We start from the raw sequence: 27791 nt of genomic DNA, 5'->3' as shown, positions 1-27791 counted from the left end.
AGTCAGAGAAAGACAAATAACATGATTTCACTCATATGTGCAATTTAAGAAACAAAACAGATGAACATAGGGGAAGGGAAAAAAAGAGGGAAGCAAACCATAAAAGACTCTTCACTAGAGAGAACAAACTGAGAGTTGATGGAGGGGAGGTGGGCAGGGATGGGCTAAATGGGTGATGAGTATTAAGGAGGGCACTTGTAATGAGCACTGGGTATAACATGTAAGTGATGAATCACTAAATTCTACTACTGAAACCAGTATTACACTGTATGTTAACTAACTAGAATTTAAATAAAAATTTGAAAAAAACTACACACATACCTAGACAGATATAAGTGAATTATTGAAACTCAAAGAAAACAAGAAAATTCCAAAAAGCAGCCAGGACATAACATTCAAAATTATACTGATTTGTCTTGAGGAATTATAGCGACCAAAAACAGTAGAACCATGTCCTGAAGAGGCTGAAAGATAACAACTCTCTCCCCATATTTCTATATCCAATAAAAAGATCCTCCAAGAACGAACTTCTCTGAGGAAGTAGCATTTAAACAAAATATTCCACTTTAAAAAAAAGAAATGTTTCCATAGTTTCCATATGTGTCCATATGTCTATGATGAGTATATAAAACTTCAATGAATGGTTACTTGTGGTAGGCTAATAATGGCTCCCAAAGATATGTTCACATCCCAATCTCTGGAACTTGTCACCTTATTTGAAAGAATGGTCCATGCAGATTAAGTTAAAGATCTTGAGATGAGGTGATCATTTTGGGACTTTGGCTCAGTGAAATTGGTTTTGAACTTCTGGCCTTCAAGTCTGTTGTTTTAAGGCACCAAGTTTGTGGAAATTTGTTACAGCAATCCCAGAAAACTAATACGATAATATATTCCCCTGTCACATTGATCATGTGAAGGGAAGATAGGAGGTAGCAGATAGAAGTGGAAAGGAAGTTAGGAATATGAATATATACCACAATACACTTTATATAAATGAAAAATAGTTGGGTGCAAAATAAGAGTATACATTTTATGAAGATATATACAAACAAAAAGATTTGTATTAAACATGCAAGAATGGGGTGTCTGGCTGGCTCATTGGGTAGAGCATGCAACTCAATCTTGGGGTTGTAAGTTTGAGCTCCACATTGGGTGTAGAGATTACTTAAAAATAAAATTTAAAAAAAACATGCAGGAATGATTGCTGATGCAGGGGATGAGAATGGGGATAGAGAGAAATAAATGACAATAGAAATGAAAAATTCAGCTGAAGGACTGGAAGATAAAGTTGGGGGAAATTCCTATAAGATGGACCAAGAACAGTAAGAGATGAAAAGTAGAAGAGAAAAAGAATAATAAATAAGAGGGCCACTCTAGATGACCCAATATCTGCATAAGGAGCAGTCCAGAAAGAGAGAACAAAAAAGGAAATGTAATCATCAAAGAAATAATTCAAAAAAATTTCCCCTTTATGGTTTGATGTTAGATTGGAGAGGGACTGTAGAGTACATTGTGATTGGAGAAGCTAGTGGGGGTTAGAAAATAAGATTCTGGAAAGCCACTTGAAAGAAGCTGGGCTACAGCTAATCCGTCTATTTTGAATGGCTCTAAAGACTCTTCTTACCTACCCAAGGAATTTCTGCATAAACTTCAAGACCCAAGGTAACATCGCTTCCTCAGGAAGCCATCCTGGCCTCACTTAGCCAAAGTAAGTAGTTCTTCCAATATGTTTCTATTACAGAACTCATTGCATCACAATAAATTATTAACATAGGTGTCTGTTTTACCTGCTAGGTGGAGGTATGCTACTTGAGGCTGGATGGAGGCTCATTCATCTCTAAATTCACAATGACTGAAACAAGGTGGTAACTCAATAGTCTTTTAAATTTTATGTTGGCCCCAAATCAAGAATTTCCCAGGCCTCAAACGTTAACTGTTCCCAAATAGTAAATAAGGCTGAAGATAAGTGAAGCCTGTGTGTGTGTGTGTGTGTGTGTGTGTCTGTGCGCGCGTGCACGCGCAAGTTGTGATTGTGACAGTAAGGTGGTAGCCTATCTTTTCTCTGCCTATATAAGCTTCCTTTCTTACCTTTGGTGGAAATACATTTTACTCATTTTAGGCTAGGAGGAATGTAGGTAGTTCTCCCCCCACCCCACCCCATACAGAATGAAAAGTACAGCCTATCCAAGGGCGTGAAGTATGGTAGTACCCTGTGTCTTTAAAAAAAAAAAAGGCGCTATTCCAACCCCCCCGCCCTGGCCCCGCCCCCGCCCCCGCCCCGCCTCCCGGAGCGCCTAGGTGTCCTCCCAGGCTGCGGGCAGCTCCAGGGCCACCGCTGCCCGAGGGGAATCGACAATGCCAGGGTCAGGCTGAGCAGGCGCCGCCAGCTCTTGGCTCCTGCGAGGTCGAGTCCGAGGGCGCGGGCTTGGACCCCGGAGCCGCGGCGCGAGAGTCCGCGCACCGCGCATCGCGCGCATGGACGCGCCGGGGGACCAGGAGGGCCCACGCCTCCCCCGAGGTGACCGAGAGCGGCGCGGACAGACACCCCTTGGTGGCGTGGGTCCTGTCCCCTTTATCGACGATTGAATTAGTTTTAGCTTGGTTTGTTTGGGAGAGATTCGAAAAGGCTGGGGCCTGGCGGGGGACTTCGGGTTAGAGTTTCTCTCTCTCCCGAGGGAGTTAAAGTTCAGGGCCGGGGTGAGCGAAGTCTCTGAAGACTTTTCTCCTCTGTAGCGCTGCTTTTATAAATATCGTGTGTTTGGGAACGCATTCAAATAAGATGCCATTAGACAAAGGTGGACATTACATTTCGAGCACCTACTGTTGCTCCCTTCTTTAACTTTCAGTTCCTTTCCTCATCTATTCCAGAAGTTTTACAGAGATTCTTGAGACTTCCTCATCTTGCACAGATTATTTTTTTCCTGGACTGCAATAGCAACCTCTGAAAAGTAGAGCAAACCAAGTAGTTTTCTTACTTGAATTTCTTTTTCTCCAAGCCATTGAATTTAAAAATGATAAATTTGCTGAATATTTGAAACTGAGTAATTGACCTGTTGCCTTTAAATTAAATGAACACTTAGCCCTGAAAATAAGTATTGAAATAGTCAATGCAAAAGGCCAGTTATTATGTAACATATGTGTGGATTTGTGGGACTTGTCTTTCCAGCAGCATGCCATTGTAAGTATTCATTCGCCAATTGAATGCTTTAGCTTGTTTTCTCCTGCTTACACTTAACTTCAATACTACCCTAGAATGCTTAATGAACAGCTAACTTGACGTGCTTAGAACATTTTGAGTCCATGTAGCATATGAAGCTAGTAATTGGAGAAATTACATTATACTTTAGAGAGCAGTACCCTTTGGAGATCTCCTTGTTGCCTCCTCCTTCTTGAAGGAATTTATTAAGGTGGAAGAAATAGTGAAGGCAAGACAGATCAGATGGTTTGATAAATTCTGTCCTAAAAATGATATGTTTTCAATTACATTTGGTCAAATGTGCTATATTCAAAATAGCTCTTAGCTCTGCAAATATTATCTTCAGCGTGCACAAAAGTGGCAAACTTTGATCAGTAATCCCAATTATATGCCTGTAATTGTAGCATGTTTGCATTTAAGGTGATGACCCTCCAGGAAATGCAAGAGGGACACCCAGACAGCTTTCAAGAGAACAGCTCTTTGTACTGATATCAGCAGCTTCCATTAACTTGGGTTCTATGATGTGCTATTCTATCCTTGGACCCTTTTTCCCCAAGGAGGTGAGACATTTTTATATTTTTATGGATTTTAATTTTTTAAGAAGCACTTTGAATTATTTCATTTTATGGTGTGTAAAATGTAAAAATCTGCATTTAGTAAAGATGATGCATATAACTTTAGTAAACAGTAAGACTTCTGATGGAATATTTGATACCAGAGAAAAAAATCCAGTCAGAAAGAAAATCCTCTTGGGAGATAACTCACCTAAATATAATTGACCTTCTGAGGATTACTTTGCTTACCATGTAGTTTGATCAATCTTTGTTTGGTTTCTGCAACTGAAACAAAGGGGGTGCTCTGAGTAATCGAGATTTTAGCATTATTGCAAAAGGTCTATGCTAAGACAGGAAGTTTGTCTCCTGGAGTTTTTAGCTTATTAAGATTTTGGAATTAGAAAGACATGGTCCCACTAAATCCCCCTTTTTCGACTTGAATTTCTTATGGGATCTAGTAGTGATGGTTTGTGCCAAGGAGGAATTCTGATTAATATTTGCTAGTTCCTTCCAATCATTGCCTTTTATGTGGCTTTATAGGTCATGACACAGACTCAAAGGGAATTTTTTTTTTAAAGGTTTTATTTATTTATTCATTTGAGAGAGAGAGAGAGTAGAGCAGAGGGAGAAACAGCCTTCCCGCTGAGCAGGGAGCCCAACACGGGGCTTGATCCCAGGACCCTGAGATCATGACCTGGGCCGAAGGCAGACGCTTAACCAACTGGGCCACCCTGGCGCCCTGACACAGACTCGAAGGGAATTAACTCCTCGAAAATCCACCTGAAATCTGGAGGTGGGTGGGATGTAGCCTGAAAGGACTGGTACTGGCTTTGCACTCTTTGCCAAAGCCTCAGCTCTTACTGCACTCTCAGTCCTCTCACTGCCTTGATAACATGGAGTCCTTCATTCTGTGTGTTACCAAGGAGGATGGAAATGGCTTTTCTGCTGAAGGAACAATGTGACTCTGTACCCATACAGTGCTTTTTAGTTTTCCGTGTGCTTTCCCACATGTTTATCCCATTTGGTCTCTGCAGCTGCTCCATAAGGGATAGGCAGAATAGTAAGAATGTGATCATGTTGCCAACGAAGACAAGACTCAGGAGTTCAGTGACCGGCCTAATTTAGTTCTCTTTACTGAATGGGAGTGGGAGGGTTAATGGCCTCCCGCTCTAGGGTATGCAGGCATTGGATGTGTTAGGGCAGAAAAGAGATCAGGAAAATGTCCCTCTCTTGTCAATCCATTGGGAGTGAAAAAAATGTAAGTTGCAGAGTATTTGGACACCCTTTACCAAAAGGCTATTCAAATTGTTAGGAGACTCTAGAGAAAGGAATGGTTAATTTTGTCCTGTGTGAGGGTAGTGAGGGAAGGAGAGAGGGAGGGAGACAAAGGGGTAGTACTCAAAGGGACTTCATGGGATAGATCCAAGGTGAGTCTTGAGAAATGTAGTTCTCAAGGTGAACAACAGAGGCGAAGGTGTTGTAGGAAAGAAATAGGTTGAGATAGTCATGGGATTACCAAAGTAAATAGCATGTTCTTGGGGAAAGCAGACAACTTGATGTGGTTTGGGCCTGGGCAGGAGGGAGGTCCAAGAGGAGGCAGCAGATCAGTGGAGGCAGGGGGAGCTGGAAGGCAAGGGTCCTTCCCTGCATGCCAAAGATGTCAGCGAGAAGTCATCCGGGATGTTTGAACAAGACAGAGTAGCCTGATCAATTTTGGGTTTCAGGAAATAAAATGATGGGTAGAGCCTCTGGAATTGAGAGAAGAACTAGAGTAACTGAACAAGTTAGCAGAGCATTTCCTGGCTTAGTTGGAACTCAGAGCAACTAATATTAGCTTCCTCTTAGTGGAATACAAAGGAAAACCAGAGTACAGATGTGTGGTTTTTTATTTTTTTAATTTATTTTTTTAAAGATTTTATTTATTTATTTGATGGAGAGAGAGAGCAGAGTGAGAGAGAGATAGCACGAGGTGAGGGAGGGGCAGAGGGAGAGGGAGAAGCAGGCTCCCCGCTGAACAGGGAGCCTGAGGTGGGGCTCGATCCCAGGACCCTGAGATCATGACCTGAGCTGAAGGCAGACGCTTAACCGACTGAGCCACCCAGGAGCCCTGATTTTTTATTATTTTGTTAATAATTTTTCTAATCTTTTTAAAAAAAAGTTGACATAGAGTTGACGTACATTGTTATATTAGTTTCATGTCTACAACATACAGTTCTATACATTATGCAGTGCTCACCACAATGAATGTAGTTTCCATGTGTCACCATTCAAAGTTATTGAAGTATTGATATTCCCTATGCTGTACTTTTAAGTTTTTGATTTAGTTTTTTTGTTTACAGGAGGGAAGGCTGAAGGAAAGAAGACAGAGGCAGGGAGAGAGCATTCTAACTTTAAAAGATCTAGATACAAAGAGTGGGCTCTTCCTTTTCATTTCTTATTAAAATAAAGCCTAGTGGTTGCCAAATGCCCTGGGAAAACTTACCTTTCCTCCTGCATGTATCCTTCCTATTAGCTAGAGCTAATTAGACAAAGGAGAAACAGGGCCCTTCTTAAATTCTTGTGCAAGATTCCTGTTTCTACTCATCCTTTTTCTGGCACCCTCCTTCTTTGTCACAGGACAACATGTGAACTAGAAATTGCTTTTAATAGCTATTCGTGCTTTTCTAATGTGAAGCAGCCTCCACATTCCAAAAGTGATATTTAGCTGCTGCCATGGAATGTAGTTCCGGGATATCTGAAGTCACCATCCCAGCTCCACAGCGAATGTGGGAACCTGCTCAAGATGGAAACTATCATGGCTGCCATGACCGTGTAATTTTTGCACGTCTGCCTCCTCATCTATAAAATGGGGCCAGCTAAAAATACATACCTTATTTAACTGTTGTTAGAAAGCATGTAAAACAGCACTTAATAGAGATCCTGGCTCATAGTGAGAGTCCAATAAATGTTAGTTGCAAAGCCATTGTATAAATAATGCCAGACTCTAGGATTAAATACTTATCAGATCGACTAAGCAAAGGACATGCATGGATAATGGGACTTGACCAGTGAATGTTCTTTCCATATCTTTATTGACTCCTTTGATGATACCTTCCTGTTGAGGTGCCCATTGAGTTTGCTAGCACTGCCATAACGAAGTACCACAAACTGGGTGGCTTAAACAACAGAAATTCATTGTCTAACAGTTCTGGATGCTGGAAGTCTGGGACCAAGGTGTTGGCAAGGTTGGTTCCTTCTGAGGACTGTAAGGGAGGGGTCTGTTCAGGCCTCTCTCCTTGGCTTATTGATCGCCGAGTTCTCATCCCATCTGTCTACTTTTGGTTTTATTGCCTGAGCTTTTGGTGTCAAATCCAAGAAATCATTGCCAAGACCAACGTCAAGAAGCATCCCCCTTTGAGGAGTTTGACAGTTTCAGGTCTTATATTTAAGTCATTTTGAGTTGATTTTGTGAGTGGGTGTAAGACAGGGGTCCGATTCATTCTTTTTTTTTGTGGATGTCTAGTTCCCCAGTGCCATTTGTTGAAGAGACTATCCTTTCTTCCTTGTGTCCTTGACACCCTTGTAGAAGATCAGTTGACCATATGTGTGTGGGTTTAATTCTAGGCTCTCTAATCTGTTCCATATGTTTGTCTTTATGCCAGTACCATGCTGTTTTAATTACTTCAGCTTTGTTATTAATTAATTAATTAATAGAGTGTGCATGCATGTGTGAAAGTGGGGGCAGGGGGCGGGGCAGAGGGAGAGGGAGAGAGAGAATCTTGAGCAGACTCTATGTCCAGCACGGAGCCCCACTGCGGGGCTTGATCTCTTGACCCTGAGATCATGACCTGAGCTAAAATCAAGAGTCAGATGCTTACCCGACTGAGCCACTCAGGCACCCCTGTAATTTATTTTTGAAATCATGAAATACGTTGCCTCCAGCTTTGTTTTTCTTTCTCAAGGTTATAAAGCCAACAATTCCTTATGGGTATGGTGAGAGAACAGTTTTCATGTCAGAGACTAGGTTTTACTCTAGTTTCCCTTCCTTCCCCATCCTGCTTATTTTAAAATGATAATCTTTGGGGCGCCTGGGTGGCTCAGTCGTTAGGCGTCTGCCTTCGGCTCGGGTCATGATCCCAGGGTCCTGGGATCGAGTCCCGTGTCGGGCTCCCTGCTCGGCAGGAAGCCTGCTTCTCCCTCTCCCACTCCCCCTGCTTGTGCTCCTGCTCTCGCTATCTCTCTCTCTGTCAAATAAATAAATAAAAATCTTAAAATGATAATCTTTGAAATTGCTATGCAGATAAAGGTTACAAGAAAACAATGCTCTGATCTAATAGCTCCATCTTTCCACATGGATGAGAATTTGTCTTTCAAACTTTGTTTCCTTTTCTGTTTCTTTAAAGGCTAAAAAGAAAGGAGTCAGCAATACAGTTACGGGTATGATCTTTGGATGTTACGCTTTGTTTGACTTGCTGGCATCTTTGGTATTCGGAAAATATGTAAGTATTAAAGTTCATATGAACATTTTAATTTTTATATATTGTGTAATGAGTTATTCTAATTTATAAATCTAGAATTTCCATTGATACAGAAATAGCCACCATTATATTTTATGAATTATGGTGTTGATGGTTCCATTCTTAGGGTTGATTGATTTTTTTTTTTAAAGTTTTTATTTGAATTCCAGTTAGTTAACATCAGTGTAATATTAGTTTCAGCTGCGCAATATAGTGATTCAACACTTCCATGAAACACCTGGTGCTCATCACAACAAGTGCTCTCCTTAATCCCCATCACCTATTCCCCCCATCCCCCCCCCACCTCCCTTCTGGTAACCCATCAGTTTGTGCTCTATAGTTAAGAATCTGTTTCTTGGTTTGGGTCTCTGTGTCTTTCTTCTCCTTTGCTCGTTTGTTTTGTTTCTTAAATTCCACAAATGAATGAGATCATATGGTATTGGTCTTTCTCTGACTGACTTATTTCATTTACCATAATGGGTTGATTGATTTTTCACTTATTCTATGTTTGCAAGCAATGTATGTTGTCATTCCACTAAAGAATTATTATAATCTTATATTAATTGTATATGTATATTTCCTAAACCTTATATTTCCTGATGCAGTGGATTTGTTTATGTGGATGTGGACTTGTAACAGTCATCAATTTACCACTCTTCTCTGACATTTATTATAGCTTGTACAGATTGGAGCAAAATTTATGTTTGTAGCAGGAATGTTTGTCTCAGGAGGAGTTACAATTCTCTTTGGGTAAGTCATGTTCTGATATGTTTGGGAGCTTGAACAGATTTCATAATTTATCTTCAGTTTAAAATGTTAATGGATTTTATAAATCAGTCAGTACCATTGATTGCCTGTTGAGGGCCCAGCATGTAGCTATTGGTGAAGGGAACTGGGTGTTTAGAGGATAGGGCAAATGAAGGAAAGGGTCTTCTAAGGACTTACCGTTAAGTGGCTTCTGAATCTGTTCATCAGGACTCCTACGAGTGTGAGTGACAGAAACTTAACTCACTTTTCTGAGTCACGGATATATTGTGGCTCAAGCGCAACCTGCATTAAAGAATCAGCTGAAGCACCTCAGGAGACAGATGTTAAAATAACGTCATCGGAAATCTTTCTCAAGCTCCTGGTTTTGCTTTCCTCTTCTTGTGTTCTTGGACAGGCTGTCCCCTTGTGGTAGCAAGAGTTCCCCAGCAGCTCCCATAGGAAGAATTCCCCAGCAGCTTCCCACTTTTCCTGAGCTTGCAGTAGATTCACAGAACGGAGCCATTGGCCTGATCTTTGTTGGTGACCCATCCCTGCAACACGGGCAGTGGGGGGGGGGGGGGCGGGGCGCTCTGATTGGCCGGGTTTGAGTCATGTGCTCCCTTCGGAATGGTTCCCCCCAGTGCTGTTTCCCCGGAAAAGGGAAAATAAGTGCCAGAGGCAAAATAGCTGTAGAAGTTCTTAAGCTTAGAGTCCTTGCACCAACAACAAAGTGGCAAATCATATGGAAGAGCCTGCACAACTTCTTGGGGAACATAGAGGAATGGAAAGAGTATGGTAAGATTATGATGAAGTAAGGTCAGGAAGCCTTCATATCCAACTAAGTGGTTTTTTTTGTTTGTTTTTTGTTTTTTCACTTTTTCTTTTTTTGCAGGGGAGGAGGGATGGCCTTCTATTTTCTGTATTCTTTTTTTTTTTTTTTTTTCCCTTAGAGATTTGAGTTCTACCACTGAGGGGTACCTGAGACCAAGGAGTCTTTCTTTTGTGTATGTTCTTGTCGGAGTGATTCTACATACTTCAGAAAGCCGATTTAGGATTATCATGTAGAGGCCCAGTTATGTCAGCACAAAAGGGCAACGAAACTGTCACTATGACTCAGACTGTCACCCAACAAAGAGATAATTCCCTTCTACTGAAAGTATAACAAAGCAACTGAAAAAAAAAATCGTATTCTAAAGAGATTTATTGTGAGAACTGTGGATGAGATACTATTTTCAGTGAGTCGAGATACAATAGAACCCAGCCTGGCATCTGTGAATTGTCTTGTTCTTTTTTAGTGTATTGGATCAAGTTCCAGAAGGACCAATATTTATTGCTATGTGTTTTCTGGTGAGAGTGGCAGATGCAGTCAGCTTTGCGGCGGCAATAACTGCTTCTTTTTCCATTCTTGTAAAGGCTTTTCCAAATAATGTGGCTACGGTGTTGGTATGTATTTCGTACATGTTTCCTATGTTCCTCTTCATGTAGGCTAAAATATTTGCCCTTTCCAAGTTGACACTTTCTTTGAGATCTGCTTTTTCCTATTTTCGGTGTTTTGGTTACCTTTTACCCCAATTACTACTTCCAGCAGCAGGCTGTCAGCAAATGTACCATTAGCCTTACTTAGGTCTCTTCCTAGGCTTAGGATTCCCTCAGTGAGCAGTTTGACAGGTAAGTGTGGTTCACACGAAATATTCTTTTTACCATTAAAAACAAAACCGAACAAAACGAGCTCCCCAGTAGTATTTTGTTGTCTCTCTGTACCCAGACTGTGACTGAGCAACAGTGGACAATTCCCTAGTGGCCAGACACTTGATTCATGCTCGAATCCTTCCTCTACTTTTCCCACATTCATGGTAGGAATCTGAGAGAGCTTGAAGTCCTTGTGTGCTCTCTTACTTTCCCCCAAATGCAGAACTTGATTGACATACATTCCCATATATTGCCTGGACATCTAATATTAGTGACATACCAGATTTCTGTCTCAGCTCTTGGCTACTGTCTCAGACCCTAAGCAGGCTCTCTTATGGCTCTCTCCTCTGGACCCATGCACTCCTGAAGGACCTGTGGTTTGCATATCAGACCAAATGCAGCCCTCAGAAGGAATAATTGTCCTTTAGACTTTAGGACCTCATCAGCTTAGTGCCAAGAATGCCCTTATTTATCCATATTAATACTATAGTTTTGGCCATTAGTATTTTTGCTGTGTAGGTAATTATTTCTTCCCACTTTTTGTTAAATATCTGTATCTGTAGTTAGCTAGCTGGCTGCTCAGGCTCATTTTAGGTTCTGGGGCCATGTGGCATGCAGTGGTGGCCACCGTAACAGGTGTGCTGTTTACATTTCCCAGAAATACATTTCTCAGAAATGGTTCAGAAGAACACGAGGCCATTGACATGCTCTGTAAAACAAGGTTTTGTGGGTAAAATGTTTGGAGTGTACCTGTGCTGTCCTCCAACTTTCACGTGACTGTATTAAGGCTCTGAGAAATCCTGTAGTAAAGATATTTTATTTAATTTTCCACAACTCAATTTGACTATGGAACCACTTTTTGACTCTTCAAGAACTGCTGTTCTGTGGAACACTCTGGAAGGTGCTGCCCAAGAAATTCCTGTGATGACGGCAATAGTCCCTTCGATTTTCTGATCAATAGGGGAAATTCATGTTGCCATACCCCATTTCTGTATAAAAATTGCAGCCAAAAGCTGACACACCTAACATGGTAGTTGATCTGGATGGTTTCCTTGTGACTAAATGCAGAATTCCTATGTTCTTTATGAAATTGAAAGTTACCAATGGACTACTTTTGTGTCCTCTGTGAGGTCTGAGGATGCTAGGTTGCCGGCCACAGTCTCTGCTTAGCACCCCTAAAGACTAGAGTGGTTTAAAATGGCACAATTTCTATACGAGTTTTTTAATAGTACAATATCTTCCATAGCACTGTTTTGTTGATTTTAATTTAATTTAATTTTTTTTTTTAAGATTTTTTTTTTCATTTATTTATTTGAGAGAAAGAGAGAGAGAATGAGAGACAGAGAGCACGAGAGGGAAGAGGGCAGAGGGGGAAGCAGACTCCCCGCCGAGCAGGGAGCCCGATGCGGGACTCGATCCCGGGACTCCAGGACCATGACCTGAGCCGAAGGCAGTCGCTTAACCGACTGAGCCACCCAGGCGCCCTGTTGATTTTAATTTTAACCAAAAAGAATTTTATACGGTGCAAAATTCAAAAGTTGCCAAAGGAAATATAGAATGTAGTGAGTGTATTCTTTGTATTACTTTTTCTCACCTTCATGGGCACACCTGTTGTCCAGGCACGCAGTCCAGCATCGTTCTCGCAGGAGGCCGCAGAGATTATAGTTTCCTTCTAGAGTGATTCCATGTATGTATGAACAGGTGTGAACATGCTCACACACAGGACATGATCCCTTCCCCCTCTGCTCCCTTTACACTTGTGGTAGCATACTCTACACTCGTCAGAGCCTTGCTCTTACACTAACAGTGAAATCATCTTGGAGTTCTTTCTCGCCTATATACGAAGAGTTTCTTACTCTCTCTTTCCCTTTAGTGGCACTTTATAGTTCTCCGTTACATGGAGGTAACGTACAGCCCTAGTTTACGCAAAGTGTTGATGAATATTTAGATTGTCTACATCTTTTGCTGCTGCAAGCGGTGCTGCAACACATAAGCTTGTGTAGATACCACATCACATCTTTACGGCTGTGCCCACAAATTAAATTTCCAGAATGGCACTCTGCGTCAGAGAGTATGTGCGTTTGTAATATTGATACATTTGCCAAATCACCCTCCTGTGTTCATTCACTGGCACTGTATGTGTGGGTTGCCTTCCTCACTTTCTTGGCAGCAGAGCGTTTGATGGCTGATTGGTTAAAACTTATGTCTTGCGGTTTAACCGTTCGCTTCTTTTGAAAGTGAGGATGAGTTTTGTTTTACATGCGACACATAAAACAAAATACAAATAGCTCTTAGGCATGTACTAAGAGCTATTTGGATTTTGTTTTATGTGTCAATAGTCTACTTATAGCATTTGCTCATTTTCCTATTGGGTTGTTCATTTTTCCCCCCCATTGATTAGTATTAGCTCTCTTGATATAATTGGGGAAATTAGTCCTTTGTCAGTATTTTTTCCCTGTTCTTCATTTGTCTTTTGATGTACTTAACCCGTTCATTGTTTTTCATATTTTCATGTAATCAGGTTTATGAATTTTTTTCTTCTGTGTCTTGTGAGTTTTATGTTGCAATTAGAAAAACTTCCCCACCATAAGTATTACCAAAAAAAAAAAAAAAAAAAAAGCCTGCCGGGTGCCTGGGTGGCTCAGTCGTTGGGCGTCTGTCTGCCTTCGGCTCAGGTCGTGATCCCAGGGTCCTGGGATCGAGTCCCGCATCGGGCTCCCTGCTCTGCGGGGAGCCTGCTTCTCCCTCTCCCACTCCCCCTGCTTGTGTTCCCTCTCTCGCTGTGTCTCTCTCTGTCAAATAAATAAATAAAATCTTTAAAAAAAAAAAAAGCCTGCCATATTTTATTTTTCTAGTATTTCTATGATTTCAATATGTATGTTTAAGTTTTTGGCTCATCTTGGGTTTGTGTGGGTTTGTGTGTATAAATTGTGAAGTGGATAGAATTTTTTCAGATAGTGTCCATTAAATCTTTGTTAATTCTTCAAACAAACTATAATGACTCAATTTTCTTTCCCCCCTCCCCCATTTTTAGGGAAGTCTTGAGATTTTTTCTGGATTGGGACTAGTGTTAGGGCCTCCTTTAGGTGGCTTCTTGTATCAATCCTTTGGCTATGAGGTGCCTTTTATTTTTCTGGGATGCATAGTTCTGCTGATGGTACCACTCAACGTGTACATTTTACCTAATTATGGTAAGACCGCATTTATTACTCATTTTAAGAATCTGAAATTTAAGAATTTTTATGCCTTTATAGGAGACCAATTTAACAAATACTTTATTTTATATAATCGATAACAGATTTATGGAACACCCTGAAAGAACTGATTCTCTTTTCAGAAATGTTGCTGTAGGCAGTTATATGAATTTCTATATATTGCAAATTCTTTCTAACCTTTAGAACTAACAAATATTTAATTTCTCATCATAAAACATTCCCCTGTGAAGTGCCCATCAGAGGTCTTCTTGGACTTAATTCAATATTCGGAATGACAAGTTATCAAAGGCCAGAAATGGCACTGTCTTCTTGGAAGGCCTGCAGGCAAGAGGGCGGGCTCAGACCTTCTCCCCAGTGGTCCTCCCAGCTGCCAGTGGGAGAACACAGAGCAGCATCGGGCAGTAATGGTGGTCACCCTGGCTTCAAACCTTCATGCCACATAAGAGTCAACCTATCCTGTAACAGCTCCACGGACATAGCTGCTAGGGTCGCCATGAGGGACACGCCCGAGTCAGCACACTCAGGGAGACGCCAAGCATGGTGTTTCATTTCTAGTTCCTTCTTCTCTACAGATGACATTTACCACAAAAAGGTTATTTTTATTACCAGCGAGATTGCCTAGTAACATCGTTGGCATTTGACCCTTATCAGGTGATGAAGGGAACAGAGCTGGAGAGTTAACTTGAAGACTGGAGAGGAGAGAGCGAAAGTTTCTAGAGAAGCACTACCCCCCTGAAACGCAAGGTGGTGCTGTCAGTCTTTCTGCTTATAAGACAGTGGTTTCTGTGGTCGAGCATCCTGGTTGCTTGGTTCACAGATGAACACTGGGCTGATAATCAAGAAACTGACACCAGGTCAGAGTCTCATGCAGTGGGGAAAAGAGTTCTGTCAACGCTTTACCACACTGTGTAGGGAAAAAAGACTTTGCTTATTAATTCATGGTAGGACAGGGTATTTAGAACTTCTGTGATGAAGCCCTGGACCGCCCCCTCATCTTTACTTCTAGAGTCTTGGCCTGCTCTCCTTATCTCCTTCCTCCCCCCACCACATGGTATCTTTTGCAGCCCCTCCTGACTGCCACCAGCCTAGTTACTTGGCACTTATTTCTCCTCATTTCTGTTACTCCTCAATTAAAACCTCCCAGCATTTTCATTGAACTTAACAAAGGCCCAGTTTAGCTATATTTTCATGAACAAAATGGTTTGGCAAAGTTGCTGTTCGTCTATGGAAGAATCTTCTATTTAGATTGAATGGAAAAAACTGGCATTAAAAAAAAACTCTGAGATTGATAATGTAAGACTGTAAATACAGATTTAGGTGTTCCTGTGAAGGAGTACTTACTAAAATTAATGTTTTTGGAGAGCTTATGGATAGAAGCTAGAAAATGAAATTTTCTTTTATTTTGATGATATTGGCAGAATTTTGTGTCCTACAAGTTCTACCCCACTCCTTTACCTCCTTCTAGACTCATAAGACAGCGTGGTTCTAGCTTTGGGGTTTTAAGAGTCAACTTTAGTCTCTCCCTCTCTCTCATCCTTTGTATCTGCTCACCAAGTCCCCTCTTCTGTACTGCTCTAATGAAGTATTTCTAAAATGGTCACAGATGTGATGTGCCAGTCCTCTTATTAAAAATCCCTAAATCTGTGAAATGTGAACTTTGTCTTGAAAGCCATGAGGAACTGTTGTGAGATTTCAGTAGAGGAATCACATGATCTGAAATCTCTCCCCTTCCCATCTGCTCTGACCCCTCCTCATCCTTCAAAACTTACTTGGTATTACCTCTTCTGGGAAGTCTTTCTGAACCTTCTCAATCATCCAACTAAATGCCGAGTAAGTAGTGCTGCGGTGGTCAGCATTTTTCCTGCCCCCTCACACCTAAGGGGTACCCCACTTCCCTCCCTGCTTCCCCACCTCTAACAATAGCTTCCTGTGGCAGCATTGTCAACCAGGGGTCCCATCCCCCTAAAAGAATAGGGCAGAATTGTGGGGAGCAGAGACAGTACCCGAGTAGCTTAGAAAAGCTCCCCAGGTGATTCTGCCATGTGTCTCTTGCAGCAGATATCTCATCCTAAGGGGTTTTCATTACTTGAGTTTCTTCCACAGTTTAATTAAACTCATGTGTTTGCTTCTTTGGGCGTTCTTATGTATTCTCATTGTGATTTCTCATTTTTCCCACTTTGGATTTAGAGAAGGCGACCATTTCCGCCATAATAGTTTATCTTATACCCTAAATCCATAATGCCTTTTATATGCAAATAAATATAACCGATTAAAATTGATCTTCTATAATTTATATCTCAAAGGTGACTAATGAACATCTTTAATAAACCATTCAAAATCCACACCAAATGAAGTCTCTCCCTGCTGGCCCTTTTGCACCAAGCCATATGGTGGTGTTTGTCCTCTTTCTAAGTCTAACTGCACACCTACTGTAGTTGAGCATCCTGGACTGTGCTCACATTTGGTTCACCATTGACTATTTGGCTGATAAATAAGAAACTAACATCATGGTTTAACTTTATCCCTTGGATCCTGACCAAGTCTAAATGTAACACTCAAAATTCTTGAACCATTCTTTGTACTTTTTTTTTGTATTTTGCTCCATACTGGATCCTTATTCACCAAGAATTAAGTAATGAACCATGACAAGTGTTTTTGGAGAAATGAGAATCTACAAGTGCTGATCCTCGCCCTCGAAGAACTTCCATGTCCACACCTGGCCAGTATCATCTCTGGTCCAGCACTGGAGCAGGTCCTGACTGGTCCCCTTGTCTTCATTCTCCCCAAGGCCACAGAGAGGTCTTTTTAAACCACAGATCTGATTCCTACCCCCTTGTTTGGATTCCCTAGGGACTTCTCAGGCTTCTAAGCATGTTTTACAGAGTCTTGCATAAACATGCTTCTGCAGTATGATCTCTCTCCACGCTGCTGGTGACCCCTACGCCAATCTCCATCCTCCAGCTTTGCTTCTCTCCTTTCATTTCCTCAAACACAGAATAGTTTTCCTGACTTCTGAGTCTTGGAAGGTACCATTCCTGGAATAATGTGCCTGGCTTATTCTTTCCTCTTTCTTTGCTTGCTCATCTTAAGCTCATGCTTTGGGCATCAACTTAGATATCACTACTTTAGGGAAGCCTTCTTTATATGGCTTTCCCTGATTTTGTTTGTTTGTTTGGTTGGTTAAGGCAGTCCTCTCATATGCTCTGAAAGTTTCCCTCCTAGTTCCATCCTAGCTCTCTCCATTCCTTCCTGTAACTTCTTTGTGAGGACAGGGCCTGGGTCTGTCTTCTTTGCCTTTGTCTGCCTAGCGTTTTGCATGGTATCTGACTCAGCAAAGATTTTGCTCAGTAAATTAACGGGAAGATAGGAAAATCACCAAACAATAGTAAACAATGTAAAATGAAATGTAGTTTAGGTGCTGAAAGGTATGGTAGAGACCAGAAGTGAGGTAGGAAACAGAGGAAGGTAAAATTTGTGGGCCACAGCCAGACCTTACAGAGTGGATAGAATTTGAAAAAATAGGAGGAGAAGAAAGGAGTCATGGCATGTGACTCGAGGCTTGAAAACAACCATTCCTATTGCTGGGAACAGTGAAGAAGCTGGGTTCCTGCAAGGGGAATGCTAGAAGTGAGGTCCGCGCAGTTGACCTTGAATGCCAGTGTAGTTTACGCATGATTCAGTAGCACCCCTCTCAATCTGGTGTTTTCTTTGCCATCAGAAAAAAAAAAATATTGTTTTGTGCTCTTTGATGAACTTAGATTCCTTCTCACTATACACACATTGTTCCTCGATAAAGCTTCTGGCTTTTCCCATGCACCAAATCTAAATTTACATATTCTCTATCCCATCTGGGAAAGGCCTCACTTGCTTCTCGTTTATAACCTGTAACCTAAGACCTCTCTTCTCCTCACACTCTGCTTCCACTTGATTCTTTATGAATTTGAGAAATTGTTTTTAAGAAAACTCAATCGGGCTTCTAGGTTTGAATAATTTATATGCAAATATAGATAATAGGCAACTTTAGGCAAACTCAGAGGTGCAGTTATTTTGATTACCAAATAAAGATGGCCTTACCAATTTTACTTTTCAAAATAGTTCAAAATTTTAATTACTCTGTTTTTTTCTTTTTCTTTTTTAAATTTTTACCCAAAGACTCTGATCCAGGCGAACACTCATTCTGGAAACTCATCACTTTACCCAAGGTCGCTCTCATAGCCTTCGTCATCAACTCACTCAGCTCATGTTTTGGCTTCCTTGATCCTACTCTGTCTCTCTTTGTTCTGGAGAAGGTAGGTAACCTGATTGTCAAAGAGCTCTGCACTGTAGAAGGTAGGTATGATTGCTTGCTCTTGGGTCCTGCTTGTGGAAAGAGCTCTGGATAACTGTGAGAAGGAGACAGGGTGAGAACTGCACCCCAGTGTAGCCTGTACCTTACCTCTGTGACATCCCTTTGACTAGGGGTCTGATTCAGGGTAAACGAAAGAAGCTTTTCACTAAGTGGCCCGAATACTTGTCTCCTTTTCAAGGTCTTGCTTGAGTCATCACAGGTCTGGCTGCTCGACAAGGACACTTTCCTCTACTTGTTTGAATTCCAGTGAGACATTTGGGGTACTCAGTAGCTCATTTAATGTTCTTCTCTAACAGATCCCCTCTGGGTCCACTTACTTTTTAGGCTATTACATACGACGAAATGGCTATGGAATATATTAATCTGGGATGGTAGAAAGGAATCAAGAGTCTCTCTCAATTTTTTTTTTTTTTTTTGAGTGCTGGAAAATAAATGTTGAATTTAAAAGTTGGTTGTTGTAGAAATTTGCTCTTAGATATTTCTGAAAAAAAGATTAATAATGTGATAAAGTGCATTACTAAGTCTGATAGTTAATTATACTGAAAGAATTAATATGTGTTTATAAAGGCAGAACTCTAACTGCAGCCCACACTGTATGTGAAGTATGGGAATTCAAAAAGCACAGTTACCAGAAACACAGCTCCTCGAAATCACTAGAGACGGTTTTGGGTGTGTGAGATACCCAAAAAGATTTGTGGAGACTGTGGAGACTGTGATTTTAGTGCCTGGCCCAACATTTAGAAAATAATATAATATCTTGCGTGAGCATCCATGAGGTAACAAGAAACATATTTTGTGTTTATGATGACACATGCCCTTCCCATCATCAACAATGTCATTTTTCTATCCTCTGAAGAATTTCTGCCTAACCAAGGAAAAAATATCATAACCAATCTTTGGTAAATGCAAGTTGCTCATAACTATTTCATCAGAAATCTTTACAAATATTATTTTCTAAATACATTTTCTAAATACACTTAGAGATGTAGCTTTGTATTTTCCTGTTTTTCTATCAAAAACCTGTTGCCATTCTTCTGACTTCTCACCAGTTGTTTGAATTGGCAGCTTACTGTCCCGTCATTTGTCACCTAGCCTTTTAGGGTAGGAGGGTTCCACCCTGTCTCCCCCAGTTATAAAATCAGAAGACACCTCTGACTTTTTTTCTCCCTACTAATATCTTTAAAGGACTAGTTTGTCATAAAAATTTTTAAAACACATATGGACTGATATATAAATTTCATGGGCTTACTTAAAAGAATTAGTTAAGGAAATTAAGGAAAATGAGAACAACTTAGTTAACCAAAGAAAGGTGGTAATAGTTACAATGTCAAAGTTGTGTGGTAGCTTACTGTTTTAAAAGCCTTTTGTAATGTATCCTACCATCTAATTCTTTAATTAGATATTAACATCCCTTTGAAATGGTTAGGATAGATATCATCCTCAGTGTTTTTTACACCAGTGCATTTCAGTCTATGAGCAGTCAGCATCACCTGGTTGCTTATTAGAAATGCATATTCTTGGGGTGCTTGGGTGACTCAGTAGGTTAGGTGTCCCACTGTTGATCTCAGCTAAGGTCTTGATCTCAGGGTCATGAGTTCAAGCCCCATGCTGGGCTCCATGCTGGGCATGGAGCCTACTCAAAAAAAAAAAAAAAAATGCAAATTCTCTGGTCCCGTCCCATACCTTCTGAATCAGAAATCTTAGGGCTGAAGTCTAAGAACCTCTTTTTTTTTTCATCCCTTGAACCAAGGCATGTTAGCACCTTGTTTCCAACTAAGAACGTCTTTGAAGCTCTCCGAGTAATTCTAATGCACACTAACGTTTATGAAACACTGGTTTACATGTAAAAAATGCTATGAGTCATAGAAGCAAAATTATATGTTCAAAATCAAATGCTACAAAGCAAGACATCTAGGACTTTTGACCTCTGGTTAGGTTTTTCTTCCCCTCATAGAGAAAAAGGAATCCGTTTACAAAAGTAAGATCACAATTAGGAAGGATGCTGAGTGGTAGCAGTTCAAGGTGACAAGAACTGAAGAAGTGGCTAGAAAAGGTTTATGTTTATTTTAAAAATGACTTAAAGACATAACTCTAATATAAAATTTCTTTTACAGTTTAATTTACCAGCTGGATATGTGGGACTGGTATTCCTGGGTTTGGCACTATCCTATGCCATTTCTTCACCATTGTTTGGACTACTGAGTGATAAAATACCAGTACGTACACTGAATCTACATTTAAGAATCACTTTTGTTTATTTAGGCCAGTGGTTTTCCGACTGTACTTCTGGAACTCTAGAGGTCCACTGATTAGAATTGATATTCAATCTTTTAAAAAAGAATTCAGCTTATTAATATATAATTGAGAAATAAAATTGTAAGATATTTAAAGTGTACACCATGGTGATTTGGGATCCAAATACAAGAGTGCCTTCCATCTAGTTAATTAACACATCCATCACCTCTATATTGTCTTTTAATTTGTTTTTTTTGAGGGGCCAAGAACATTTAAATTCTGTATTCAATTTTTGGAGTCGATGGAGAGGTTCCAGTGTCTTCCAACCTGCCATCACTCTGAGAAAATTCACTATTAATTGCTTCTTCTGGGGAAAAAGGAGTCTGTACTGAAGCTGTTGACAAACTATTGGATTTGACTTTCTAAAGGAAAAAAGTCCCCTGATGCAAAAGAACATTGGGATTGGCCTTAAAAATTAGGGCGGAGTCCCAGAAGTAGTTAGGACTTGGGCACATTGAGTGGAGATAATTTAGATTTTCTGTGGGCATGAAAGGATTGACTACATAAATATACATTGGCTATCCTGTGGCCATCCTGATAGAAAATCCCTTCTATTCTCCTTTGCCTAGGTCTAAACCATTCAGTCCAGATGATTGGTATACAGTACTGATCACCAAATCTCCAGCTTCTGTGGCTTTAGTGTTTATTTATTTATTTTGCATTTCTCCTCTTCATTAAACTTACATAAATATTTATCAAGACCTAAATTACATGGTGATTACTTCGTAATCTGGGTGACAAAAAGCAAGTGTCTTAAACAGCATTTGGAGCTTGGTTTTATAAGACCATCTTCTTTTTTTTTTTTTTTTTTTGATCCCCACTTCTTTTTTTAAATTTTATTTTATTATGTTAATCACCATACATTACATCATTTGATGTAGTGTTCCATGATTCATTGTTTGCATATAACACCCAGTGCTCCATGCAGTACGTGCCCTCTTTAATACCCATCACCAGGCTAACCCATCCCCCTCCCCTCTAGAACCCTCAGTTTGTTTCTCAGAGTCCATATTCTCTCATGGTTCGTCTCCCCCTCCGCTTTCACCCCCTTCATTTTTCCCTCCCTACTATCTTCTTTTTTTTTTTTTATTAACATATAATGTATTATTTGTTTCAGAGGTACAGGTCTGTGATTCATCAGTCTTACACAATTCACAGCACTCACCATAGCACATACCCTCCCCAATGTCTGTCACCCAGCCACTCCATCTCTCCCACCCCCCACCACTCCAGTGACCCTCAGTTTGTTTCCTGAGATTAAGAATTCCTCATATTAGTGAGATCATATGATACATGTTAAGACCATCTTCTATAACTGAGCAGATATTTTGCCCCAAGAATTTTCAGCCTGCACTCAAGTAGTTTAAAAGGAATAATTTTATTGGGTACTTTTTAAATAATGTGACTGTGGATTGCATCTACCAGGTAGTTCCTTGTGGTGCCTGCTTTTTAAATTGTTATTTTGGAATTGTTCATCGTGTGCAAAATCTATAATACACTCCCTTCCCAAGGAATCCCTGTCCTTAGAAACTCCCTAGCTCGGGGTATATTGTCTTTGCTTTTCTGTTTACCATCTACCTATTTTCTCTTAAATGTAAAGTTTTGTTTTCTTCAATGTATTTGGATTTTTTTCATGTCCTGGCTTGTGTTCTTCAATGATTTTTTTTGCATATGCTTTGTTTATGGAGGAGCTTTACCTCTCAGGGTTTTTTTGGACTCTCCTTCTCTTTACCAGCATCTGAGGAAATGGTTTCTGGTTTGGGGAAACATAATCACGGCAGGATGCTACATGCTCTTAGGACCTATCCCAGTCTTGCACATTAAAAGGTAATGTTTTTCCTCTTTCTGCATTTTTGGCAGAATAGCGTTAAGAATTATTAAAGAAATTTTTGGTGGGACGAGGGCATGGCTTCATATTTTGAACCTTATTACTTCAATAATTACCTTGATTTAGGACTATAGTGAATTGTTTGTTAGACTGGCAGTATTTTACCTTATTTGGAGCTAATGGTAGTACAAGCCAATAGAAATAGAAATGCCTAAAATCTATCTCAAATGAGGAAAAATGCTTCTTTTCCCTTTGCATTTCAACTGCACGCTTGTTTGTACTTTATTTTAAAAATAGCATTTGTTGCTACCTACTTTTAGCTGATAGTTCTTACAGTATGTTTTTGTTTTTTCTGTTCTTTCTTGATCCTTGAGACTGGGATCAAATTTTCTTTTGTTTCTGTCTCATTCTTAGCATGTAGTAGCTGCTCATTGGAGCTTGTTAAATGTAATTTGTTTGCTGAAATAAAGGGAGCTTAGAGCTTTTCAGGTAATCCTGGGATAAAGTGTGACATGGAAGAGCAAGGATCTCAGGGTCCTTCAGATTTGGGTTTGCATCCTGCCTTTGCCACTTACTAGATATGGGAACTCCGGCAAATCATTTAGCTTCCAAGAGCCTCAGTTTTCTTATCTGATCATAGTGCTTACTTGGCAGGATATTGCTGCAAGGATTTAATGGGGAAATGGATATTAAGTAAATGGCACAGTGCAGGAAGTGGAACAAAATTAGTTTCCTGTCACTTCCTTTACCACTTCCCTTCTACACCATTTTTTTCAGTCAATTGAACTTCAAAGCTAAGTGATTGAAGTAGCAACATTAACATTTAGCCAGTTTTGAAAAGATTTTGTATGGTGATAACCTCTTATCATGTTGACTCCAGGCAACATGTGTGACCAAAGAAATTGAGATATCATGGTGAATTGATTTCCCCCACCCCCCCCCACCAAAATGTAAGGGCGCTGTCACTGAATGAAGTGGGATCAGATGGGAATGAGGCAGACTAGTCATGTAATCTGTGAAACAAGATCTCTGGGATTCAGCCTGCCTTCCTTAATGTGAGGTTTTGTGTCTGTCAGCATGCTAATGTTGTTTTGATTTGTTTCTTTCTCCAAAACTCTTTTGCAGTCAGCTCTGGCTGCTGGTGCTAATATTAGTCCTGAACGGTATCTCTGCAGGAATGAGTATAATCCCAACTATCCCGGAGATCCTCAGTTGTGCGTAGTAAGTTACTTCTGTGCTTGAGGAGCTGTGTTGTGAATAGCAGGGAGCATCACACGCTTTCTTGAATTTCTCAGTTTTGTAGGATGTTGGAGTTTTTTTCACAAGACCAAATCTTCATGATTTTATGTCACACAATATTGTGATATAGATAGTATATGCAATAATACTATAGTATAGAGGACAATATATGGTAATATTAATACAGCGATAGGTAAAATGAGTTGTGGATCGAGGCTTGGCTTGGTTTATGTCTAGGAACACAGATACTTTTGAAAAGCCAAAGCACAATGGGAAGGTCTCAGCATTGTTTCCTTCTCGTGGAGAAGGTCCACAACAAGGGCATACAATCACCAGGTAAAATGATTCTAGTACCATTTCCAGTGTGTTGGGGGGTTTAGGAGGTGGGGGTGGTTCCTACACCACCAAACAACTCTCGAGAACCAGCTAGGTGTCCTACAACGCAACTCAATTCTGACACTATCTACCTGGAGAGAACATCACATCCCGCAGGTGAAGGGCTCCGTCCCACAGACTGCCCTGTGCTGCAGGTGCTCATTGCAAGTCCAGGTTGTTACGTGTACTTGACTGACTGACCTGTAAATCAGAGGTTCCCATGACAACGTCCTTAAGTTCAATTAATTTGCCAGAGTGATTCACAGAGCTCAGGAAACCAGTGTACTCATTAGATTTACTGGTTTATTACAAAAGAGATTAAAGGATATAAATCAACATGCAGATGAAAAGATCCACAGGGTGAAGTCCTGATAAAAGGAGCTTCTGTCCTTGTGGGGTTTGGGGCCCCGCACACTGGCATATGGAAGGGTTCTGCTTCACCAACCTGGAAGCTCTCTCATTCTGTCCTTTTGGTTTACTAGGGACACTTCATTACATACCCACGGTTGATTAAATCAGTGACCATTGGCCATGGATTCAACCTTCAGCCCCTGTCCCCTCCTCAGAGGTGGGGGGTTCCAGGAATGGACTGAAGGTTCTAACCCTCTAATCACATGCTTGGCTCTCTTGGCATCCAGCCCCTAAGACTCAACTCATTAACATGACCAAAGGCACTTGAAATTGCTTTCCCCAGGAAATTGCAAGGGTATTGGGGGCTCTATGCCAGAAACAGGAGGTCTTCCTGTTATATAGTAAGAAATATATATTTCTTATTATAAATCCCAGTATCACAGCAGGCATTTGTCACTTGGCCACCAGTCTTTCGTTTAGGAGGCATGATGACGAAGAACACCAAGGGATCTGGAGCAGGGAGAATAGCACGAGCTCTGCTGGCTCAAGGCAACAATTCTCCGAGCAATAAGGAGCTGCCTCTGGGTTTTCTAAAAGTTTCCCGTTATTCTCCTTGCATGTTCATCTCATTTTAAGATTTTTTTCGTTAATTATGTGTTTTTTATGAGATTTCATGCAAATGGGTCATGACTCAATGTCATGCTTTATGTATGCAATAAAATTATTTTTAGAAAACCACAGAGTCAACATAACTATGAAAATTCCTTCAAATTAGATTAGCTTTTCATCTTAGAAATGGAGTGTTCTGGCTGTTGGTTTTGTTCAGATCATTTCCGGTCTATTTTAACTTACCTGTCACACACTATTTGCTTTCATGTAGGTTTCCCTTTTCATAACATCTACTCTTGTGTGTCTGCAGCGAAAATGGCTTTGAAGAGGGATTAAGCACCTTGGGACTCGTGTCAGGTCTCTTCAGTGCAATGTGGTCAGTTGGGTGAGTAGCCATTTCATTCACACCTGCCAGATGGAAAATGCTGTCTTCATTTCCGTGAAGAAGTCCGACGAATTGCCGAAAGGCACCTAATCCGTTTAGAGCAGAGCTGGAGTCCTAACCCACCCCCTCTGCCTCTAAGATCAGTGGTTATACCAGCAGCTTTAAAACCTCATCAAAATGGTCCCCTATGTTTTGTCTTTTTTAAGTGATCTTTCTAAGTTCCTTTAATGGGCGTATCTCAAGTTTTAAAAATGTATTCATTTCTTCATTCATTTGTTCATTTTTTACTCTTTGCTATACCTGGGGGGTAACCATGTGCTGTCATTGTAGTATATCCCAATAAATATGTACCAAATTAAATTATTTTAAATACAAATACTGAGGGACGCCTGGGTGGCTCAGTCGGCTAAGCATCTGCCTTCGGCTCAGGTCATGATCCCAGGGTACTGGGATCGAGCCCTGCATCGGGTTCCCTGCTCAGCGGGGAGCCTGCTTCTCCCTCTGCTTGCCGCTCCCCCTGCTTGTGCTCTCTCTCTCTCTCTCACAAATAAATAAATAAAATCTTAAAAAAATAAATAAATACAAATACTGAGAAGAATAGAGAGAATAATATAAAGATTCTTTTGGGGGCGTGTCACCTTTTTAAAATTTTTCTGTAAGGCACCAACTTTTCAGAAACAGTTATAATTTTAGAACTGTTTAAAAAATTTGAACATCGTCATTATCAAGTACAATTGTTTTCTCACACCCAGTGCTCTGTCCAGGAACTGGCTTTTGTCTTTAGTGCTTACAGTTCCAATTTAATGAAGATTTATGATCGAGGAATTGTGCAGCCTTTAGGAAGTAATTCTTCTTGTTGTTGTTGTTAACATTATTTAAGACTCTTCTTTTTATTGTTAGTGCTTTTATAGGACCAACACTGGGTGGATTTCTGTATGAGAAAATTGGTTTTGAATGGGCAGCTGCTGTCCAAGGCCTTTGGGCTCTAACAAGTGTGAGTAATCAGTCTTTTGTTTTCATCTTCCTTACATTTGTGGAAAAATGTGACCTGGAGAATTGGCATTAACCAGTCCCTTTCATTGTTTTCAAGGGACTAACGATGGGCTTGTTTTATCTGTGGGAGCACTCACGGAGAAGAAGGTATGGTCAACTCTTGAGCTTTTTTCCCCTTTAAAAATCAACCTGTGGGAATGGAAAAGAAATAACCATTCTATATCTATTTTTCCAGTCAGCAGATTTCTGGGCACTCAAAGCCTCATTACTTGGTAGATGCATTTAGGGGGAAAGGTAGAGATGTAGGTACTAGGTTTTTTTTTAAGATGGGAAATACTGAGGTTCTCTTCTTTTTTTTCTTTCAATGCAGATCTAAACTCCAAAATATCCTGGGTACAGAGGAGGAACGGACTGCCCTCTTACCTGATGAAATCTAGCCTTAAGAATCCTGGATCCATACGCATTGGGAGAAGGATGCTCCTGGCCTTGAACATCAAAGTTAAAAGGGTTTTCTTAATATTACACACAAAACTCCACGGACTCTGTACAAGTCTCAATGCATTTTTGGATTGTCCTGTGTTGGGCTGTCCTGAAAAGCTGGCTTGCTAAACCAGCCATATTTGCAACATTAAGTATGAGAAGAGCAGTTGAAAATCAGCAAAAGTTTGTGTTTTGAGGTGATCAAATTTGCCATTGAAGAGGTTATTGACTCTTGATCTCCTGTTTCCTCTGTTTACTTTTTAAGTGCACTAATTCTGTGAATGTACCTTTTCTTTATTAACAGGGAAATAAATGAATTAGTTTGATATGCTTAAAAGTAATATAAAGATTACTCAAAATGTATAGAGTAAATACTGTGAAATCAGTTTTTAAAAGGCATGCTTTCTCTGTGTCCTAAGATTTTTGTTCTTGTTCAAAAGGCAAAATTCCTGCCTCCCATGCAAAAACTCTATAAAATTCCCAAGCCCTCAGCTTTTCTAGAAGTATTGTTTTTGTGAGAGGTATAAGAATAACATTACTTCAGACTTCCCTTTTTGTAACATACTTTGAATTAGGATCTGGATTTATAAACAATGCTTAGTGAACATTATCCATTTCCCTTAATGTCCCTATTTCAGTTCTACCACCTGTTGTTTTTTTTTTTTTTTAAACATATTTCTGGTAGATGTATCCCATTCCCAGAGCAAGTGAGCTCACAGGAATGCTTATTGTATTCTAGGGAATGGATTCATCTGATTTCAAGTGCTGTTGCTTGATATGAGTGAATCCCTCTTGTGTCATTCTCATACCTCCTGATGTGTTTTCATGCAGTAGTAGCCACATTTACACTTTTTTTAAATAAAAGTAATGGTTTTATCGTGTATTAATTCAAAAAGATTTATTGAATGACTTCTCTGAACTGACACGCTGCGAGATGCTAAGAATTTAGGTGTGATCAAAATAAACACAATCTCTGCTTTTACGGAACTTA

General features: G+C 40.3%; 1 protein-coding gene across 5 annotated transcripts; it reads left to right on the top strand.

Moving 5' to 3' along the window:
* Nucleotides 1-215: 215 nt before the first annotated feature.
* Nucleotides 216-27791, top strand: SLC18B1 (solute carrier family 18 member B1). 5 transcript variants are annotated; one of them, XM_081829025.1, is made up of 15 exons: nt 216-1708; nt 1795-1862; nt 3617-3756; nt 8133-8228; nt 8923-8996; nt 10289-10436; nt 13717-13873; nt 18050-18186; nt 20360-20461; nt 22276-22367; nt 23494-23589; nt 25253-25327; nt 26228-26321; nt 26418-26467; nt 26691-27791. In XM_081829025.1, the coding sequence occupies exons 3-15, from the start codon at nt 3715-3717 to the stop codon at nt 26755-26757; spliced, it is 1230 nt and encodes a 409-aa protein (XP_081685151.1). In that variant the 5' UTR covers nt 216-1708; nt 1795-1862; nt 3617-3714; the 3' UTR covers nt 26758-27791. The 5 variants fall into 5 exon arrangements, with proteins under 5 accessions (XP_081685151.1, XP_030891434.1, XP_030891433.1 ...); XM_031035574.2 differs by having other exon boundaries at nt 216-1862; XM_006740283.3 differs by lacking the exons at nt 216-1708; nt 1795-1862 and adding an exon at nt 2297-2518.

Source organism: Leptonychotes weddellii, chromosome 8, assembly GCF_054177405.1.
Source record: "Leptonychotes weddellii isolate Sample4059 chromosome 8, ASM5417740v2, whole genome shotgun sequence".
Classification (NCBI taxonomy): domain Eukaryota; kingdom Metazoa; phylum Chordata; class Mammalia; order Carnivora; family Phocidae; genus Leptonychotes; species Leptonychotes weddellii.
This window is presented reverse-complemented; position numbering and strand designations above follow the sequence as displayed.

Bases quoted from the DNA above. Each gene is read 5' to 3' on its own strand.
- SLC18B1 (XM_006740283.3), top strand. From the start codon at position 2,476: ATGGACGCGCCGGGGGACCAGGAGGGCCCACGCCTCCCCCGAG. The intron at 8,997-10,288 runs GTAAGTCATGTT...GTTCTTTTTTAG, and splicing joins GGAGTTACAATTCTCTTTGG to TGTATTGGATCAAGTTCCAG. The intron at 23,590-25,252 runs GTAAGTTACTTC...GTGTGTCTGCAG, and splicing joins GAGATCCTCAGTTGTGCGTA to CGAAAATGGCTTTGAAGAGG.